The sequence below is a fragment of the Mus musculus genome, chromosome 5, assembly GCF_000001635.26.
Source record: "Mus musculus strain C57BL/6J chromosome 5, GRCm38.p6 C57BL/6J".
Lineage (NCBI taxonomy): Eukaryota > Metazoa > Chordata > Mammalia > Rodentia > Muridae > Mus > Mus musculus.
This window is the reverse complement of record NC_000071.6, coordinates 123,080,131-123,101,951: the sequence shown is the minus strand read 5'-3', so window position 1 is coordinate 123,101,951 and position 21,821 is coordinate 123,080,131. Positions and strand designations below refer to the sequence as shown.

Sequence of the window (21,821 nt, the reverse complement as noted above, 5' to 3'; positions counted from 1 at the left end):
AGGACTCTGTTCCTCAGGACAAACGCTAGGATAAGATTTAGGATAGAGTCGATGTCGCTCTCATGGAAAAGAGCACGGTCCTATCCACAAGCAGACTGACTCTGTGAAAGTAAGAAAGGAGAGGTTCCCCCAAGGGCTCCCCCACTGAGGTGGGCAGGGTCAGAAAGCCAGAGAGTCTCGACTGCTAACAAGTTCTGATCCATGCAGAAACCCTAGCTTCAAGCCTTGTCCCCGAGTAAGAGTCAGTCGGGATCCGGGCACACTCACTTGGCCTGATTGCTGAGGAGGGTCACGCTCACGTTGCCAAGAACCAGATTCAAGTAGAGCCTGGAAGGAAAGACCTGTGAGGGCACAACCAACACTTTTCACGCTTAGTGAATGCTCGCTGAGCATCTCACAGCAAAAACAAAACAAAACAAAAACAAAAACACAAAAACAGGAGGCTAAGCGGGTGGTCAAGTGGGCCCCACAAAGGCTGACAACAGCGGTTAGCTATGGACGGAGCATGGTAACTACATACAAGACAGTATGTCCATCTGTCTCCCCCACTGAAGCTACCTTACAGGCCTCATCTCCCAGCCTCCTTTGCAGCCAGATGTAAGCATGGCATTAACCGGTAGCCCAAGGATGACTAACCTACAGCTAAAGAGTCAAAGACAATTATTCAACATCCAAGTCTATTCTCATGAGCGCTCTCTCTCTCTCTCTCTCTCTCTCTCTTTCTCTCTCTCTCTCACACACACACACACACACAAACAATCTAACCCAATGAAAACCCACCCTAGGTTTTTAAATCCTCAAGACCACAGAGGAACCAATTTTTTTTTCCTGTTAGAATGGGTAGGCAGGTAGAAGTAAGCTTAGCAAGCTGGGGGTGGGAGTGGGGGGTGGGTGACAGCTTAGAGAAAAAGCCTGCCTATGAATAGAATAAATGTACACAATGGAAAAGACAGTTAAAAAGAAAGCTCAGAGAGAGGCGGGATCTAACAGCATTAAAGTGGTTGGATCCATCCATACCTGGCCCATATTTGTACTAATATCCTAACTAAAAATCCCTCATTTCTTAAGCAACCTTGAGTTGTCTAGCTGTGCAACACAGACTCCTAACTAACGCAATATCCCCAAAAGGCTTTGAAGAGAAAAGCTTGGGAAAAAGAGCCCAAGCAACACACTGCTAGAGGGTCTCCGGTGATGGAGGGGATGCTGTTAAATGGACTGCTGACTAACTTGGGAAGTGTTTAGTCCAAATACAGAGAAACAGGCAAAAAGGAGGGATGGGTGACAATGTCCCAGGGCTACTGGACAATTCCCATCTGACTGAGGCTCACAAGCAACCTTTCCTCAGGAAAGACCCGACTCCATGCCGGGCTGAACCCTGCTTTAAAAATAAAAGTAAGTAAGGGCAGAGTGTGACACACACCTGTAATTCCAGCACTCCAGAGGCAGAGGCAGGAGGATCACATCGAGTTCAAGGGTAGCTTGGTCTACAAGGGAATTCCAGGCTAGCCAGAGCAAAAATAATGAGGCCCTGCCTAATAGGATTTAAAAAACAAACAAATAAGCAGATCTGGGATGTAGCTGAGTCTAGAACATGGCCTAGTGTCCTAGGGTGCCCTGGTTCTAATCCCTGAGGGAAAAGGGGGGGCACTTCAGTGTAATATAGCAGATTGTTGAGGATAAAGTCATTGCTGCTGTGGGCATGTCCAAGACAATACTGGGCATGCAAAATGCACTCACTACATGTTGGTTCTCCTGAGAGAGAACACTTTCCTTCTACCCCAGATGCCACACACAGCTACCAGGTGCCAGCTCAAAAGAGTTGCCCTAGGGGACATCACTCCCAGCCACAGGGGAAGGACCGTAGCTCCTCCTAGAATGGGAGGAACAGGGACCAAAGTGCCCCACCACCACCACCATGTCTTGTTCTCCCCTGTCCAATGACTCTCACACCCCAGAAGGGTGTGGGGGGCCTGCAGCAGAAAACCAGAGGGCTCGTACCCATTCTTCTTCGGTAGGTAGGCCTCCATGTCAAAGAAGACATTCTGTCGCTCCTTAATGTTGGCGGTCATCTGTTGGATGAGCGCCGCCTCCTCATGGCTGGAATGGCGCTTGTACCTGTAATGGGAGTGATGCTGAGCTCCTATAGCCAGAGACCTTGGTGGTGTCCTTCAATCTCTGCCTCCCTTCCTGTACCTGACAGATAAGGATGGCATCTCGGTATGTCACAAACAGTAGCTATGTAAAGGTCACATAAGTAGACGCAGGGAAGCGTCTGGAATGGTACTCAGCACACAGTAGCTGGCTAAGCTGTGCTGCTAAGCTCTTTTCTTCAATTGTAACAGAACTCGAAGACTCCTAAGAGGACCGACTGAAAGACAGAAGATGGTATTAGCCGCCAGCTGGCCCATCAAGGTCTTCCTGTTGCCCTTTGGAGAGAGGCAACTCTCAAAACTAGAGAAGCTTGAGGTGGGTACGGTGGCTCGTGCTTGTAAACCCCAACACTCAGGAGGCAGGGGTAAGCTGGGTGTGGTGGCGCATGCTTTTAATCCTAGCACTCAGGAGACAGAGGCGGGTGGATCTCTGGGTTGAAAGTCAGCCTGGTCTACAGAGCAAGTTTTAAGACAGCCAGGGCTACAGAGAAACAGGCTCAAAAAACCTAGATAGATAGATATATGTATGTATGCATGTATGTATGTATGTATGTATGGTGTAGACAGACAGACAAAGATGATATAGATGGATGGATAGATGGATGAAGGGGTAGATAGATTAATAATAATAATAATAATAATAACAACAACAACAATAGGAAGAGGAAGAAGCAGCAGAGGCTTGGGAGGTAGAGGCAGGGCTGAGAGCTCAGGTCATGCTTGGATATAGCCAATGTGAGGCCAGCTTGGGCTACATGAGACCCTGTCTTCAAAAATCAAGAAAAAGAGAAGCATATTGGGATAGCCCACGCCCTGGAATAGGAGGGTTTCTCGGTCTAGGGCCCTAACTCATGGGTCAGCCTACCCCAGCCAATGCTTGTGGTATAGCCGAACAGTGTCTGCAGATAGTCCAGGTGTCACAGCAGGGCTAGGGAGCTCTACTGGTATTGATTGGGGTTCTGTTGGGCACCCACAGTGTCTAAACAGTCAGACCTGCAGACAATTATTAATATGACTAAGACTGAAAGCCCCAGATTCCTCCTCTGTCAGGAAGACTGGAGGGTCAAAGCTCAGCTCGTAGATGGCCACCTAACTGACTTAATTCAGTGGCCATGAGAGCAAAGCCAACTTAGGGAAAAGCAGGACTCAGAGGAAAAAAACAGAGTCCTACAAACACACTCTGACCCCTAGATCCAGTGATGCCTGAAGCCACCTCTGGTTTGTTTTGTTTTTTTCCCCCACTAAAAATTTCCATTTTCTTCTTAAGCCAGTTTGGAGTTGGTTTCCTGTCCTTTTATAACGAGGGGAGGGCTGGGGATGTGGCTCCGTTGGTAGAGCGAACACCTCACATGTACAAAGCCCTGGGCTCCAACTCGGCAAAGCCAGCACCGAGTGAAGCAGATACGGTGGCTGACATCTGTAATCCCAACCTGGGGTTGGGGGGTGGGGGAAGAAGGAAGAGCTCCCGATGGAGTCCCTGGGGGAGCTCTCAAGCCCCGCCCCCTTACCTCTGGAGTGTGTGCTTCAGGTCCTTCAGGTGCCTCTTCTGCTTGCTGATGGAGGTGCTGCACAGCGTCTGCAGGGAGGTCAGCTCCTCCAGCTTCTGCTTATAGATCCTGTGTGTCTCCTGGAGGACGAAGCAGCACAGGGAAAGGGTGAACCTCGGACATGACGGGAGAGGTCTGGGGGAGGGGGTGGGGATGGGACCGCTATAATGACACGGCTATCAAGGATGACACTTTGAAAATTAGGACTGCAACTGGCTGAGGGAGGCAGCAGGACACAGCAGCTGTGGGATAAGTGTCGGGTTTTCCCCAAGTGCTACTCCTGATATTTCTTAAAGAATATGTATGTATGTATGTATGTATGTATGTATGTATTTAACGTACAAGAGAACACTGTAGCTGTCTTCACACACACCAGAAGAGGGCATTGGATCCCATTACAGATGGTTGTGAGCCACCATGTGGCTGCTGGGAATTGAACTGGACCTCCGGAAGAGCAGTCAGTGTTCTTAACCACTGAGCCATCTCTCCAGTCCCACTCTCCCACCCTCCTTTTAAAAGATAAGAGTCTCTATGTAACCTTGGCTATCCTAGAAGTCACTGTGTTGGCTGGAGATGGTGGCCCACACCTTGAATCTCCAGCACTCAGGAGGCAGAAGCAGGCAGATTTCTGAATTTGAGGCCAGCCTGGTGTACAGACTGAGTTCCAGGACAGGCAGGGCTTCAAAGAGAAACCCTGTCTTGAAAAACAAAACAAAGCCAGGCTGTGGTGGCACATGCCTTTAATCCCAGCACTTAGGAGGCAGAGGCAGGCGGGTTTATGAGTTCGAGACCAGCCTGGTCTTGAGTGAGTTTCAGGACAGCCAGGGTTACACAGAGAAACCCTGTCTCGAAAAACAAAACAAAACAAAACAAAACAAAAAGTCATTGTGTAGACCAGGCTGTTCTTGAACACACCGAGACCCCCCCAGCCTCTGCCTCCCGAGTACTGGGATTGACAGCATGTGCCCATCTCATTCTTCCTTACATCTTAGCAAACATGGTGTAGAAGGGTTGCCATGTTCCGTGTGTGTGTGTGTGTGTGTGTGTGTGTGTGTGTGTGTGTGTGTATTTGTCTGAGGACTGAGAACACTGTCTTGTACATTCTAGGTACATTTTCGACACCCTCAGCCTCCTTGCCAATTCTTCCTTCTTGATTTTGTGAAGCTGGCATCCCAGGTATCCCAGGATGGTGTTGAACTCATAGCTGAGGATGAACTTAGACTTTGGAGTCTTCTGCCTCTACCTCCTGAGGGTGAAGCTTACAGCTACGTGCCAACACAGCCTGCCTACGTGGTACTGGGAATCAACCCCAGGGCTTTGTGCCCGCTAGGCACACACACTGAGCTATATCCCCAGACTACCCCTTGTCAGTTCTTATGGCCTAAATGGTTTGGAAGAAAGCAAGGGGTCCAGTTCCGGTGGTCACGTGTCCAGTCTCAGCCAATCATTATTCTCTAGACTCCTGATTGGTTCAGGAGCAAACATGGTTCCTGCTAGCCCAATGAGAGCCAATCCTGGAACTCTAGAGAAAAGGGTTAGATGAAAGATGCTTTTGTGCCCAGGATATGCTTACTGGGTTCTACCCTCTGGTCCTAGAGGGTTAAACAGGGGAGTAGAGTCAGAAGTGCTAAGATGAAATTTTCATAGCATCTGCGATGACAAGGGTTTGCTGTCCAAAGGGGCACGTGCTGGGTCTTCAATGCCATGGTATTGAGGCGTACTGGGATCTTTACAAGCAAGGAACACGTGAGAGGTGACTAAGGGACAAGGGTTGGTTGGCTAAGTCTCATGGGACCAGATCAGCGTTCACAAGAACAGACTGATATTAAGTCGGGTGTTCCTCCCTCAGTCTTTTTTTTTTTTTTTTCTTTTTCGAGACAGGGTTTCTCTGTGTAGCCCTGGCTGTTCTGGAACTCACTCTGTAGGCCAGGCTGGCCTCGAACTCAGAGATCCACCTGCCTCAGCCTCCCAAGTGTAGGGGCTAAAGGCATGGGCCACCACTGCCCGGCTCCTCCCTCGGTCTCTTAGCGCACGATCTTCTATATGCACTGCTTGTCCACGACTTTGATCATGATCCATATTATCTACCATATGCGCATCGTGACCCTTGCCAGACGTTGTCCCTGAGCTGGATTCAGCCTTCAGAACCATAAGCCAAGGCACTTTTCCTTACACAGTCTCCAGTATTTATGGTGACAACATGACATGGATTCCAATTCTTGGGCTTGCCTCGTGGGTTGTATGAACCACAAGCTCTTTCCTACTAACGCTTCACTCTGGGTTTCTGGCCTGCGCTTGCAAAGCTCCTCTAGGGAGGAGTCCCTAGAAGCCGTCTTCCCTTACCCAGTCAACATCACTCAATAAACTTGGTATTGCATTCTTGGAAATAACCCTTCTGACTCATACAAGAGGCTATCCCGATGCTGGGAGAGAGGAACACAGTCAGTTCTCAAATTGCTGCCACACTCCGCTTCCAATGCGTAATGACCATGGAGGGGCGGGAGCCGACAGGAGGGCACAGATCAGTGAGCAGTGGACAGGGTTCAAAGACCCGTTTCTCTTCTTTCTCCCTTTTCTTCCTTCCTTCCTTCTTCAAATAGCATCTCCCTGAAGTCCCCTGGCTGACCTGCAACTCTATACAGACAGGAATGGCCTCCAACTCAAGAGATCCGGATGTCTCTGTGTCCCAAGTATTGGGATCAAAGGCATGTGCCACCATGCCTGGTTTAAACAGTCATTTTCTTAGCTGACACAGAAGCGTACTTAGCAGAGGGGGAAAGGAGCAGGTACCAAGTAGAGTCTAAACTATTATGTCTGCCAGTCAAGAGAGGAAGGTAAAGCAGAAAATTAGGAAGAAGTGAAGGAAGAAAAATAAAAAACAGAACAGGAATGATAGGCATTACCTTCAGCCCCAGCTCTCAGGGGGCAGGGCGGGGGCAGGGGCAGGGGCAGGGGCATCATCACTAGCTCAAGCCAGGCTTGGTCTATATAGCAGATTGTAGGCCAGACAGGACTGCATAGTGAGACTACATCTCAAAAAAGCAATAAACAAATTAATAAATAAAGTGGGGGGGAGGAGAGAACTATTAGCAATGATATCCAAGAATGCATAAGCCAGTCACCCTGGACCATTAATTTGCAAAGGGGGGGGGGCAGAGCTAACAGCCCCCTATCCTTCCAGGGCCTCTCAGAGAGGAAAATTAAGTTTTCCCAATAGGCTTATTCATCCTAAAATAATTTCAAGCTTGCAGAATTTCCAAAGCTGTGTGAAGAACGCCACACTCTAGAGCATCCCCTCCCCCTCCCCACCCTCCATAACAGGCATCTCTCAGGGTACACTATCTCCTGTGCACGTACCCATCTTTTTCTCTATCAGGTATCAGGGACCTGCAGGCAGAGCCTGCCGTCCAAGCCTGTGGAGGCTGTAAGGCAGAAGTGGGTGTTGGAGGGTTGAAAATAATAAAAGTTTTAAAACATCCCATGCCCTGCGAACATTACAGGTCACTGGAATTGCAGCAAACACACGCGCCGTTTTTTACTCCTGCTCCGTCGCGCATGCTCAGTGCTGTAGCAGTCGAGTGAGCGGCATTGACACAGACCGTATGGCTCTTTGCCAAGGAAGTTTACCCATCCTTGTGCTGACGCATTAGGGAGTCGGCCATAACCATTGTACTTCTCAGTTGAGCATCAGAGTGCATCAGCTGGCATCAACGGTATCTGCTACAGTCAGATGCAGTTACTGAGCCTTGATATATGTAACCTGAGGCTTTTGTCGAAGATACCACGGCTCACACGTGCCAACTGCCTTCGTTAAATGTTTTCAATTACATTTAGCTGTTTATTCATGACTTGCCACAGTGCACTCGAGGAGGTCAGAGGGCAGTGTGTAGGTGGAGTGGTTCTGTCCTTCCATCAGGTGGGTCCCCGTGATAGAACTCGGGCCGCCGTCAGGCTTGGCATCTTATCTGCTGAGCCACCTTTCAGCCCAGTTTCTTTTGCCAAAATTGTCCCTCAGATCTCAGATCCCATTCAATTTTACACTGAGTATTTGCACGGGCATGTGAGTATGTGTGTGTGTTTCTTCAACCTAGAACTTCAACTTTTGAACTCCTCTGCCTCCTGAGTGCTGGGATTTAAGGCTTAAGCCACCCACTGCCTGGCCTGAACTGATATCTTTCAAGTCCATTTCTATCATTGAGAGAAAGTCTCTCAACCTGGGCTCAACCTGATGCTTCCATAGGATTTGGTTCTGATTTCATAGTGGGCCTGGATCTGATGACAGGCTTCCTGTCATCCGTGGTGTCAGCCTGGAGTGTTTGGTAAAGGTGTCCCTCCAAGGATCTACTGTAGAGTGATCATCTTTTTTTTTTTTCTTTAATATTTATTATATACTGTACACTGTAGCTGTCCTCAGACACACCAGAAGAGGGCATCAGATCTCATTACAGATGGTTGTCAACCACCATGTGGTTGCTGGGAATTGAACCCAGGACCTCTGGAAGAACAGGCAGTGCTCTTAACCTCTGAGCCATCTCTCCAGCACCCAAGTGATCAACTTTTGCTATTTGCAATTAGTAAGTTTTCTTGGGACTGGGCAGGTAGCACAGTCAAGTGCCTGCCTGCCTGCCTGCCTGCCTTGCACGTGGGAGGCCCCAGCAACAGAAATGATAGATACAATGAAATAAGTTCTTGGAGGGAGAAAGACCCCCGTGGGGATGGATGAGTTTCTGATGATTCCAAGCGTGTGGGTAACAAAGGAAAGGCTCCAAGATGTCAGAGGGAAGGCAGGGCCAAGATAGCTCTCTATAAGGTGGGGCCTTCACAAGAGTGGCTGCAGTGTGATAAAAGGCAGCACAGCCTCCTAGCGCTCTGTGGTGTCAGGTTCTCTACCATGGAGAGATAAAACAAAGCTTCGAACTCAGCAGCCAGATGCTGGCCAGGCCCCTCTTCAGTGTGAATTAATATTTAATTTCGCGAGTCAAACATAATCCTTGTTAAAAATTAAAATGCCAGACGTGGCTGAGGTCGTCTCTAAATAGTCCCTTAATCCAGTGGTTCCCAAGCCGTGGGTCTTGAGCCTTCTGAAGTCACACGTCAGATATCCAGCGCATCGCATATTTACATTATGATTCATGAACAGTAGCAAAATTATAATCGTTAGGAGTAATGGCAATAACTCGGGGGGTCAGGGGTCACTACAGTCCGAGGAACAGCATTAGAGTCACTGCATTAGGAAGGGAGAGCACCACGGCCATCAATTTCCTTCGCCAGAAGCCAAGGCTGCTGCCAGCTTCTCCCTTTTGCTTTTGAGGCAGGGTCGTACTGGCTGACATGACTGCATGCCTAGCCCAGGCTGGCCTTGAACTCAAGCAGGGTTCCCTCTTTGCCTCCCAAGTGCAGGAGGATAGACATGTACTACTGCGCTCAGCTGTGGACTCCATCTTCTAACCATTTCTGCACCCATGTTCTTCCCGGTTGTAATCTGTGTGTCTGCGTGTCTACTGTCTTCCTTTCTTTAAAAAAAAAATACATTGTGTGTGATGCCTTGCGTTGGACGCCCAGCACCAAAACAAAGTACTTTATTGTATGGCTGACATACAAAGAAAGCAGCAAACAATTTAATGTCTACAACAAGACTAGAGTGTAGTAGATTAGTGTACAGCCATGAGACCACTCCCCACAGTCTGAGCCTGCCCTGCCCCTCCAAAGGTCTCCTCTCGCCCTCTTGCTATTTACTCCTGTGGTAAAGAACATTCAAGGCAGGGATGTTGGGTGACCCGTGTGATCCCAGTGCTTAGAGGGTAGAGGTGAAATACCGCAAGCTTGAGGTTTCGTCTGGTCTGTTTAGTAAGTTCCAGGCCAGCCAGGGCTACAGACAGAGGGAGATAGGTAGAGGGAGAAGATGAATAATTGACATAAAAGCTACCCTCTTGGTAATTTTATCTTATTTTCTATTTTAAAAATAATATATAAATTTAAAAATAATATATAAATATATAAAAAATATAAATGTTACATAAAATATTAAAAATCATACACAAATATATTTTATTCATCCATCCACCCATCACATGTATGTATGTATGTGTGTGTGTGTGTGTATTTATTTATATATATATATATATATATATATTTTTTTTTTTTTTTTAATATAGGGTTTCAGGGCTGGAGAAATGGCTCAGCGGTCAAGAACATTTAACTGTTCTTCATCCTCGGCTCAAATCTCAGCAACCACATGATGGCTCACAACCATCTGTAATGGGACCTGAAGCCTTCTTCTGGTATGTCTGAGGACAGCTACAGTGTACTTGTATAAATAAATAAATCTTAAAAAAAAAATGCTGGGCAGTGGTGGCGCGTGCCTTTAATCCCAGCACTTGGGAGGCAGAGGCAGGTAGATTTCTGAGTTTGAGGCCACCCTGGTCTACAGAGTGAGTTCCAGGACAGCCAGGGCTATACAGAGAAACCCTGTCTCAAAACAAAAACAAAAACAAAAGCATAGTGTCTCACTGTATAACCCTAGCTGGCCTGGCACTCCCTATGGAGAAGAGACTGGCTTCCAACTCACAAGGATCCTCCTGCCTCTGCCTTCTGAGTGCTGGGATTAAAAGTACATCTGGCCTGGTGCTCTAGGACGAATTCATCCTGGTTCTCTTTGGCCCCACCCCTCCCTGTTTCTAAGTGCTAGACTGGGACCTGGGTCGTGGTGTATGTATGCTAGACAAGCCTCTATCATTGTGCTGCACCCATTTTGTATAACTGAAACCTGGACACTTGAGTAATATCTCCTTCCTCCTCCTCCTCCCCTTTATCTGCCTGTTTCTATATTCAAGAAAGAGTTGTTTCTGTATACACACAGAGAAATACTGTCACAGAAAGTAATTGTCCCTAATAGTTTTGAGTGTTTGGTCTAGAGACAATGTCTCATTGTGAAGATCAGGCTGGCCTAGAACTCTCAGAGATTCACTTGCCTCTGCCTCCCAAGTGCTGGGATTAAAGGCAGGCGCCACCACAGTTAACTAAAAAGAAAAGAGAGAAGTAGGGACTTGGCTCCCTCCATCTCAATCTGAGTAGCACTGCAATGCTGGCCAAGCAAAATGTGGCACAGGTGACGCCATACGGATTCTGAGAAAAAGTCACAGAGGGCCTACATAGCTTCTACCTTATTCACTGGAATACTTGTTCTTGGAACAGAGTCCAATCACCCCGAGGCCCTAATTACACCAAGACTCCAAAAGCCAGAATGGGCACGGATATAAAGACAAGTCACTCCAGCTAGACACCTGCAGAAAAAGAAAACTCCCTACAGTTTGGTCTTAGCCACATTTGCCATGAAAGACTTCCAGTTGAGACCTCAGAGGTAAGGCACAGCCAGGCCTATGCACCAACTCTAAGTTCCTGTCTAAATTCCCAACCCCCAACAACCCGTCATATTGAGGCAGTTACTGTTACTCTAGTCAGTAACATAATGGCAAGCACGCAATGGCGGCAAACAACTCTAATAACAGTATTTGCAAAACAGAGTCTGGAGGATCAGGGATCAAAGGCCAACCAGCTACATAGCAAGTTCAACAAAAGACCCTGTCCAAACAAAGTAACTGGGTGGAGTGGTGCACGCCTTTGATCCCAGCACTCAGGAGGCAAAGGCAGATGGATCTCTGTGAGTTTGAGGCCAGCCTGGTCTACGCAGAGTTCTGGGTTAGCTGGGGATAACCCTCATTCCTGTCCCCACCCGGAATCTACCTCAGTCACATGGGGAAGGAAGGAAAGAAGAAGCCCCCTTGAATCTTGTTTCACTTGAGGGACCTCTGTTAGAACAACACGGCCTTCATGCAGGGACTCCCCCCACCACCACCACACAGCCTAACCCCTGGGGCACCCTGAAGTCACGGAGAAAGAAGCTACATCTCTTCACTCTTCCACCCATCACACCTCTAAAGCCAACACCACATGGGTGACCTACAGGTCACCACCACCATCTGGGATGCGTCCTGGGCCCCCTTGAGCCTTTAGCGGCTTTTATTCAGTTGCTTTCTGAAGCAAAAACTCCCCCGTGCTCTTTCACAAGTTGGAAGCCTAGCTGGGCAGCGTCTCACCCTAGGGCACCCTTCCTTTTGCTCCAGTGCAAAAAGATGGCTCCCATCTCCTCTCTGCACCAGCTTTGGCTGCAGCACTGAGTTTCCTCGTCCTCTTTTCCTCTGCAAATTGTCCATTTTGTATTTCTTTAGGCCCCGCTTGCTCATTTTCACTGCAGACCTGCATACGAGTTAGTTATTCATAATAACCATGCCACAGAGGCAACATTACACTGCCCTGAAATTGCCTCGGCCAAAGAAATCAATTTATTACTTTTTAATTTAGCCTCGGGCAAGTCCTTAGGTCATGAGCAGAAGGCTGACTGATTCTTTAATAGGGCAGCACAGGAATGGCCTCTAGCCCAGTGGCTGAGAGTGTCCTCTTCTGTGACATTAACCAAAATACAGACAGTTTCAGAGGAGTCCCCTCATCCCAGCAGAAAGGCATGATGAAGTTCATGATGGCTGAATATGCGTCAGAGACCACGTGTGTCACTGAGGATCATGAGGTAAAGGGGACTAGAGAGGAAGCAGGGGTGGTGTGACAGTTTGAGTAAATATGGCCCCCTACCCTAGGAAGTGACACTACTAGGAGGAAGTGTGTGTAGTGGTTTGAATAGGAATGGCTCCCAAAGACTCAAGTGTTTGAATGCTTGGCCCATGGGGAGTAGTGCTATTAGGGGGGTATAGCCTTGTTGGAGGAAGTATGTCACTGTGGGGATGGGCTCTGAAGTCTACTATGCTCAAGCCATGCCCAATGTGGAGCAGTCTCTTCCTGACTGCCTGTGGATCAAGATGTAGAACTCTCAGCTCCTTCTCCAGCACCATGTCTGCCTGCACGCTGCCATGCTTCCTGCCATGACAATAATAGACAAAACTTCTGAACTGTAAGCCAGCCTCATTAAATGTTTTCCTTTATAAGAGTCGTCATAGCCATGGTGTCTCTTCACAGCAATATAAACCCAGACTAAGACAAGTGGGTATAACCTTCAAAGTCCCACCTCTAGCTGCCCACTTTCTACCAGCCAGGTCCCGGCTCCTAAAGGCTTCACAGCGTCCAAAACAGCAAGTGTTCGGATCAGAGCATGTGGGGGACACTTCAGACTCAAATGACAACAGTGGCCACAACTTCCTCTCCTCCAAGCAACCTTGGCCTCCTCCAGTGGAGCCAGCTGGCCAGACAGAGACCTTCTGTTGTTTTCTGTTTTTAACAGGTGAGATAGGTTTCTGCTGCTATAGATTTCTTTAGAGACCAATCTCTCCCCATATTCCATATATGAGATCTCGCTAGGGATGGGACTGGTCCTGCTTTAGACTCAAGGGCATATGGCCTGGGTCTAGCTGGACCCTCAGCACCCCTCCCCCTAACCCAGCTGGCTGATGCAAAGCTGGGCATCCGGGACTAAGGACAGTCAGTGTCAGGCTCGGGAGAGAACTGTTAGAAGAGTGGCCTTGCTCCCTCTAGCTTGGAAGTTAAAATAGAGGAACTGAGCTTACGGGGCTGTCCTCCCGATGTCTGGATACCGAGGAACAAACCCGACTGTGGAGAGGAATGCTGAGAGGGAGATGAAGGCCGAGCCCTTTCCTGCATCGGCTTTCCCGGAGAGCATGTCACTAAATTTCCAACTGCACAAGCAAATGCGCTCCACTGTGCCTGCCAGGCATTACCAGCTGTGTATCTTCACCGCAGAGGCGGGTGCCAGCATCCACACTAACGGGACGAGGAATAGAAGGGAACGACTGGTCATCCTCAACCACATTAGGTAAGATGAGAAGCCATGGGGCTGGAGAGATGGCTCAGAGGTGAAGAACACTGACTGCTCTTCCGAAGGTCCTGAGTTCAAATCCCAGCAGCCACATGGTGGCTTACAACCATCCATAATGAGATCTGACACTCTCTTCTGGTGCTCTCTGAAGACAGTTACAGTGTACTTACATATAATAAATAAATAAATCTTTAAAAGAAGAAGAAGAAGAGGAGGAGGAGGAGGAAGAAGAAGAGGAAGAGGAAGAAGAGAAAGAGGAGGAGGGAGAGGAAGAGGAGGAGGAAGAGGAAAAGCCATGGGCCTTGGTCTAAAGACCAGTCTCCTACCCAGAGTATAGTCCAAGTCACAAAGAAGAACAAGAAAGCCAGTTGAGTGGTTCATTCCTCAGGCCAGGAGCTAAGGAGACAACCAAACATGTAGATCTCTAGGCATCCAGTGGGGTAGCTTTTTCACCAACCTCAGACATCAAAGCATTCTCTTTTATTTTTATTTTTATTTATTTATTTGTTTGTTTTGTTTTTTTTCGAGACAGGGTTCCTCTGTGTAGCCCTGGCCATCCTGGAACTCACTCTATAGACCAGGCTGGCCTTGAACTCAGAAATCCGCCTGCCTCTGCCTCCCAAGAGCTGGGATTAAAGGCGTGAGCCACCACCACCATTCTTTTTAAACAACTTTGTTAATGTGTAAAGTTACATATTGGCAAACATTCATATGCCACATACATGCAAGCTCACAAAAATGGAAACATTTTATATGGGTAGTTCAGTGACATCTGTTAACTTTAAATGTGTGTGTGTGAGTGAGTGAGTGAGTGAGTGAGTGAGTGAGAGAGAGACAGAGACAGAGACAGAGACAGAGAGAAATGGTGTGTATCAGCAGGGAACATATCATCGCATGCTTGTGGAAGTCAGAGGTCAACTTTATAGAGTCAGTTCTCTTTGTACCTTCTCTCCAAAGATCAAACTCAGGTTGTCTAGCACTGGACCTCCTGAGACATCTCCCTGGACCAGTTCAGTGACTTTTAGGCATTTACCAAGGTATAATCCCGCTTCAGACATCCCACCACCCAGTAAGACCCCATGTTCTATTAGCAGCCGTTGCCCGTGTCTCTTCTCCCCAGCCCCTGCCACCACACTTTTGCCCCTACAGAATGTGTCCTTTTGTAGGAGACACAGCTTAATTGGTACAATGTTTGCCCACCAAGCAAAAGGCCCTGGATTTCATCATCTTCGGCCCTACTAAGTGGGATGTGTTAGCTGAATGAATGGGGACAAGACCGTTCCAAGGTATGGCTGAGAGGAAGGCTTTTTTTTACTGTAGATCTGAGGGAGAGAGCAGCCAGAGGCAACTGGAAGTGTGGCCAGCAGACTGAACGGGGTCATGATAGAAGGGGATGCGGGAAGCAGGAGAGGACAGAGGGGTGTGAAGAAGAAAGAGAAGGCTGAAGAGAACAGAGAGAGAGGGAGGGGGAAAGAGCCAAGAATGCAAAGAGGGCACATGGCTGACTGGCAGGGCTCTACAGGAATGGGAAGTTGGGGAAGGGAGCCCAGGAGCTGGAGTTCAGGGCAAGGGCGGGGTGAGGAGACTGAGAGAGCTCTTCCCTAAGCTAACTGGCACAGCAGTTTCCTTGAGGGCTGACAGTGGTATACACCTCTAAGACAGTCTCAGGATTCCAGAGGTAGAGGCCAGAGGATTAGAGATTCATGATCACCTGGGTGTGGTGAGCTTTTGAGTAAGTACTTAGTAATGGATTGCTGGGTTGTGAAGAAAATCCCGCCCCCACCCTGCCACTTCTTTTATTATTGGGTTATCACCCCATTACTTTGGCTGGCTGGAAAATTGCTATGTAAACCAGGCTGTCCAATAAACTCCTGCCTTTGACTCCCAAGTGCTGGGATTCAAGGTTACCAGGGCCAGGCAGTGGTGCCTTACGCCTTTAATCCCAGCATTTGGGAGGCAGAGGCAGGCAGATTTCTGAGTTCGAGGCCAGCCTGGTCTACAGAGTGAGTTCCAGGACAGCCAGGGCTATACAGAGAAATCCTGTCTCGGAAAACCAAAAAAAAAAAAAAAAAAAAGGCTACCATGTCCAGATTTTTCTTTCTTATAAATGTCGAACTTCTAAAGGAGACAAATTTCAGCTTCACTTCTAACTTTAACAAGAAGTTGGGACATGGGGAGATCTCAGCCCAAACTGGGAGCAAATTCTTGCCAGACATAACCAATTTACTTCTCAAACCAGCTCATTAAACATGACTGACTCCCCACATCAAGTTGCTACTTCTAAAAATAATCTAGAGTGTTGGGGGTAGCGTGACAGACAGCTATGGGGAGGGCTCTATGCCTCAGCTCAGAGCAAGCCCAGGTCCCCATCAACCAGTTCAAGAGTAATGCAAACATATAAACAAAAGCATGCAACCTATCGTAACATACCTAAAGATGGAGGTGCTGGCAGGGAGACAGGGAGTAAATACAGGAGACCTGCCGGTGAAGAATACGATGCTAAGACACTTATTTGCCAAGAGCAAAAAACTACAGGGGCTAAGAGATGGCTCCCAGGTTAGGAGGGCTGGCTGCTCTCCCAGGGGACCTGGGTTTGATTCCCAGCACCCACCTGGTGACTTCCAAGAGATCCTATGCCCTCTTCTGATTTTGAAGATCACTAGACACACACATACATACATACATACATACATATATATATATATATATATATACACACACACACACATATACATACATACGTACATACATACATGCATGCAGGCAAAACACCCATACACATTAAATAAATGAATCCAAAAATAATTGTTGAAAATACAATTACAATTACAGACAATCCTGTAATTAGCAACCACCTGCTGCCCTCGGTGTCAGAACTACAGCAGCAGTGTTAGCACCTAGAATCCCTGCTCTTGGTAGGTGGAAGCAGGGGGATTAGGAATTTAAGGTCATTCTTGGTTATAGGTCAAGTTTAAAGAGATCTCTATGTGAGATCATGTCCCCCAAAACAAAAACCACCGACAGTGTTTGGGGAGTTGAGAAGTTTCACATCCTTCCTAGATGGGATTCCCGTCGCCCCCACACAGAGGTGATTCACTTTTGCTGGTTATTTTGTGTGCCACTCCTTTTTGTTGTTGTTGTTAGTTTTTCGAGACAGGGTTTCTCTGTATAGCCCTGGCTGTCCAGAAATCCACTTTCCTCTGCCTCCCGAGTGCTGGGATTAAAGGCGTGTGCCACCATGCCCGGCTTGTGTGCCACTCCTATCCCAGATCATTTCTGCTTTCTTTGACATTCCCCTCCCCCAACCCCCAGCTCACTCCAGGCTCGCCTGCTCTGCACCCTTGGCCTTGGTTAATGGGTCTGAGCAAGAGGACTGCAGGGCAGAGGGAAAGATGCTGGATGTTGGTTCCTCCTGCTTCCTCCCTGCATCCTTCACCTATGACAGATGGACAGCTCCAGTCAAGGTTACATCAAGGTTAGATGGCAGGACCTGAGCTTTAAGATCCCCATTACAGATGGTTGTGAACCACCATGTGGTTGCTGGGAATTGAACTCAGGACCTCTGGAAGAGCAGTCAGTTCTCTTAACTGCTGAGCCATCTTGCCAGCCCCAATCACTGATATTCTTAACAGAGTCGTTTGCTTCTTTCTTTCTTTCCAGCACCCTCTACACTAAAGTTGGTGCGGTTTTGAGACAGGGTCTCGGGTAGCCCAGGCTAATACAGCTGAAGATGACCTTGAACTCCTGCTTCTACTTCCTGAGTGTTGGGATTTCAAGTATGTGCTACGATACCAAGCTGAATTAGGCCTCTACCATCACATGCAAGGACCTGAACTACATACACAGCATCATTAAACAATGCAGTACTTTGTTCTGAATAGTTTTAGCTCTATTATAAATGCCATGTTTTACACCTGGGAGATAGCAATATGAAGATAAGGCTCAGTAATAAAGATGCTGACAGCTATCCTGACAACCTGAATTCAATTCCCAGAACGCATGTGGCAGAAGGGGAGAATCTACTACCACAAGCTGTCCTCTGACCTCCACGCATGCACTGAGATACATGGGCACCTACACACACACAAACAACACATGCACACATATGTCCTTTCACCTCCACAAGTACACTATAGCACATGCCTCCCCCCCCCCCCATAAATAAGTTTAACAAAGCAACACACATAACAACAACAAAATGCAGGGGGGAAAACTGCATTTGGAGTAAAAACAAAAACAAAAAGGAAAAAAAGGAAACGAAAAACCCAAAAAGCTAATAACATTAAACTGCTGTGGGCCAGGATGCCCCTAGCATCTTTCCGTCCTGCCTAATTGCCACCTGCCACATGGAGAAGTCACAAACAAGTAAAGCACAAATCCAGGCCACCTCTCTCGTCCTCTGAGGCCCCATGCTCCACCCCAGTGGGAATGTGAGCTTAATGCCACCAGGTCCCAGCAGAGGTGAAACATCTGGAACCTTCTTCCTGACACATCAAGGCAGCCCAAGATTCAGAAGAGGAAGTCAGACCTTCTCAACAGATGAATCTCACGGCACCTCTACACACCAGCTCTGGCTCAGAGGCATTGGAACTTGGTGGTGATCCAGCCAACTGCAACAGAGCCAGGGCCACCAGACTGTCGACTGCCTTATATCAGTGCCCCTTGCTGGTGGTCAACCTTAAAAAGATTACTCTCAGACAGAGCTGGCTGTCCAAGAGAGTACCTTCAAGTAGACTTTCTCTTGCGGATTGTCCCTAGGGAGGACCTATCACCATGAAAATACAACGAAACTTGACACGTTCCCCTCCACCTCAAGCGTGTCATTCCCTTATGGGGAAATATTCTGAGTCATGTGTCAAGGTTGACAGGTGATGTCTGCCATCGGACCCGAAGTAGGACTGCATGCCTAGGTGCTCAGAAGGGAGGCAGGGTCAGATAATGATTAAGTGACTGCATTTTGCAATCAGACGAGCCGAGTTCAGATCTGTGCCTGTCAATTACAAGCTGAGTTATGTCATCGCTCCTGTCTCAGTAGCCTCGGCTGGGGGATAAGGCTGGCAATGTGAGATCTGTACAAAATGGTTTCATGCTGCTACCAAGATGTGACATCATCAAAATGAATGGCAGGTTACCCTGGATCTGACATTTCACTGTTTCCCTGGATATCTTTATATCTTTAATTATTATTATGGGGGAGGTGTGAGGAACTGCCATCACACAGTTGAGAATCACAGATAAAGGCAATTTATATTACAAGACTTTAGCCAAAACAAAAAAGGCTTGTCCATTATCCCTTTCTGTTTTTTGTTTTGTTTTGTTTTGTTTTGAACACGTTATTTTTCACAGGATCACCCCCCCTCTTATTCCACTGATGACACTCGGAAGCTCCAGAGGCAGGCAGACAGACAGACAGACATATGACCAATACCTGGAATAATCACATGAAACAAGCTGGGATCTGTGTGTGTGTATTTGTGTGTGTGTGTGTGTGTGTGTGTGCGCGCGCACACGTACGTGTGTCTGCCCCACCCTCTCACTTTCTCACTCAGAGCTCTCCCAAAAAGCTGGCCTTGAACTCACGATCCTCCTGCCTCAGCCTCCTAGGAGATCAGAATTGTGTGCCACCAGAACGAGCCTTAGTCAACTTCATTGATCGCACCAAGGAGGCCAGGGGCTGGTAATCAAATTGAAGAGTAATGCAGACAAACATAAACTGAGCACCTGGGTCCTACCTTGTTTAAAGTCATTTCAATTGGACTTCCTAATTCAGGAGATTATGAACTGGGTTCGGCCGCTGAGAGTTTTGATGTTTTGACTCAGTCTTAGCCAGGCATAAGGAAGTTGAAAAGAGGCTCTGAAGGCGAAAACTTTTCTTCTAGGGGCCAGTGGGGAAAAGCACTTGCCACCAAACCCTAACCTAAACTCAACCCCTGGAACCCAGGAGGTAGAGATCTGACACCTGCAATTTGTCCTGACCTCCGCATGACTGCATGACACACAAACTCTCTCACACATAAACAAATGTGAAAAAATAAAATACAACTTTTCTTCCAGACCCAAGGAGCCTCAAGATACTTTGGAGCCTACTGTGTTAGGAACACACAAATCCAAATCAAACAACAGGCCCGAGTTCAAATTCTAACCTGATGATTTTCTTTTTTTTTTTTTTTTTTTTTTTTCCGGTTTTCCAAGACAGGGTTTCTCTGTGTAGCCCTGGCTGTCCTGGAACTCACTCTGTAGACCAGGCTGGCCTCGAACTCAGAAATCCACCTGCCTCTGCCTCCCGAGTGCTGGGATTAAAGGCGTGCACCACCACTGCCCAGCAATTTTCTTTTCCTCTTTTTTTTTTTTTTTAGATTTATTTTATGTATATGAGTACATGGTAACTGTCATCAGACATACCAGAAAAGGGCATCAGATCTCATTATGGATGGTTGTGAGCCACCATGTGGGTGCTGGGAATTGAACTCAGGACCTCTGGAAGAGCAGTCAGTGCTCTTAACCACTTAGCCATCTCTCTAGCCCCCCCCCGACTTTTTTCCAATTTTTTTTAAAGATTTATTTATTATTATATGTAAGTACACTGTAGCTGTCTTCAGACACACCAGAAGAGGGAGTCAGATCTTGTTACAGATGGTTGTGAGCCACCATGTGGTTGCTGGGATTTGAACTCTGGACCTTCGGAAGAGCAGTCGGGTGCTCTTACCCACTGAGCCATCTCACCAGCCCTTTTTTCCAATTTTTAAAGACACAATTTCTCTATGTATCTGTGTAGCCCTAGCTGTCCTGAAACTCACTAAGTACACCAGGCTGACCTCTCAAACTCACAGCAGTCCTCCTGCCTCTGCCTCCTGAGAGCTGAGATTAACGTATCACCATGCCCTGCCAATTTGATGATTTTTCAATGTCTCTCAGTTTTACTCTCCTAATTTGAAGGGAGGGACTGCCGCTTAGACTAAAGGGGATATCTATGTGTCAATCAATTCGCTGTGTTACATTACTGTTACACAGTAACCGGAACTGGGTAACATCACCATTGTCTTGGTCAAGCTATGAGTGCTGGCTTGCTGCAGGCCAGATACCTGACATCCACAGAGTGAGGACCTGGGCCCAAGAATCCTGACTCCCCCAGCTGGTGTTCATTCCCCTTTACCTGCTTCTAAAGCGAGGTTCCCAGGGCAACCAGAATGAAAGAGCAACCAGGGCCAACAAAAGAACTCTTCCACATGAATCTGCCTTGTGTGATGGTTAAGACTACACACTTGGCTGGACATAGTGGCGCACACCTTTAACCCTAGCACTCCGAAGGCAGAAGCAGGAGATCTCTGTGTCTTTGAGGCCAGCCCGTTCTCCCTAGACAGTTCTGTGACACCTAAAGCTACATAGGGAGACCATGTCAGGAAGAAAGAAAGGGAGGGAGGGCCAGAAACAGACTCCAGAGCAGCCAGATGACCTGAATTCAACCCTCAGGACTTTAAAGGTACACAGCTGTCCCCAGACCTCTACACATGTGCGGGGGGGGGGGGGGGGGACGACCCACACACATATACACATACAGATAAATGTACATTTTCATAATTAAATGGGGGTCGGGGAGGCATTTAATCCATTTATAGTTCTTGCTACTCTTCCAGGGAACCCAAGTTCAGACCCTAGTATCCGTGCGTGCGGGGCAGCTCACAACGCCAGCTCTGGAAGATCTGGTGCCCTCTTGTGGACTTGATGAGCTCCTGCACTCACATGCGCACACACACACATATATACAAACCAACGTAGGTAAACATAAATCTTTGTGGGGAGGTGAATTTACTGCTGCTGGTGCTCAACAGTCCGTGTTCCAATCCTGACGTTAGTATTCATACGTCACAAGACCCTAGCTCTATTCCATCAGGTCTCGCTGAGATAACATTTGACTTTGTTTCTAGGCTCACCCCTCCTTTTTATTTATTTATTTATTTATTTATTTATTTATTTATTTATTGGTGGGGTGGTGCTGGAGCCAGAGACATGCCACTTCATTGGCAGTTAAAAACTCCCACTTTTTTTTTACAATGGTACACAAGACCTCAGTGATTCATGAAGCCCAGGCATTGAAAAGGGCTGCTTCCTGTTCGAGGGAGGATGGGGTCAGGTTTCCAGTGACGTAAGGCAGGAACTGATCGTTAAAGTCTCTGCCACAGTGTCTGTTAAGTGACCTTCTGTGATCACACCACAGGCCAAGGGGCCAGGTACATGCTGATCTCCGACTGACATTCACTTCAACCACTCAAACGCCAAGTCCTC

The 21,821-nt window shown here is 47.7% G+C and overlaps 1 protein-coding gene across 6 annotated transcripts in view; it reads right to left on the bottom strand.

The window, feature by feature from the left end:
- The window catches only part of Tmem120b (transmembrane protein 120B), a 41,949-nt gene that overhangs the window by 16,262 nt on the left and 3,866 nt on the right, over positions 1-21,821 (bottom strand). For 3 of the 6 annotated variants that reach the window (XR_387570.4, XR_001784711.2, NM_001039723.2), the window contains exons 2-4: positions 3,659-3,777; positions 1,999-2,115; positions 268-327 (exon numbers count right to left, since the gene is read on the bottom strand). Coding sequence is in view for 3 of the 6 variants with exons in the window: in NM_001039723.2 (NP_001034812.1) it covers positions 268-327; positions 1,999-2,115; positions 3,659-3,777 (296 nt within the window). In the remaining 3 variants the exon portion in view is untranslated. Of the gene's footprint in view, positions 1-267; positions 328-1,998; positions 2,116-2,193; positions 2,341-3,658; positions 3,778-15,968; positions 16,017-21,821 lie in introns of those variants that run through there. The other 3 variants (XR_003955668.1, XM_006530390.4, XM_011248230.3) reach the window with 2 other exon arrangements.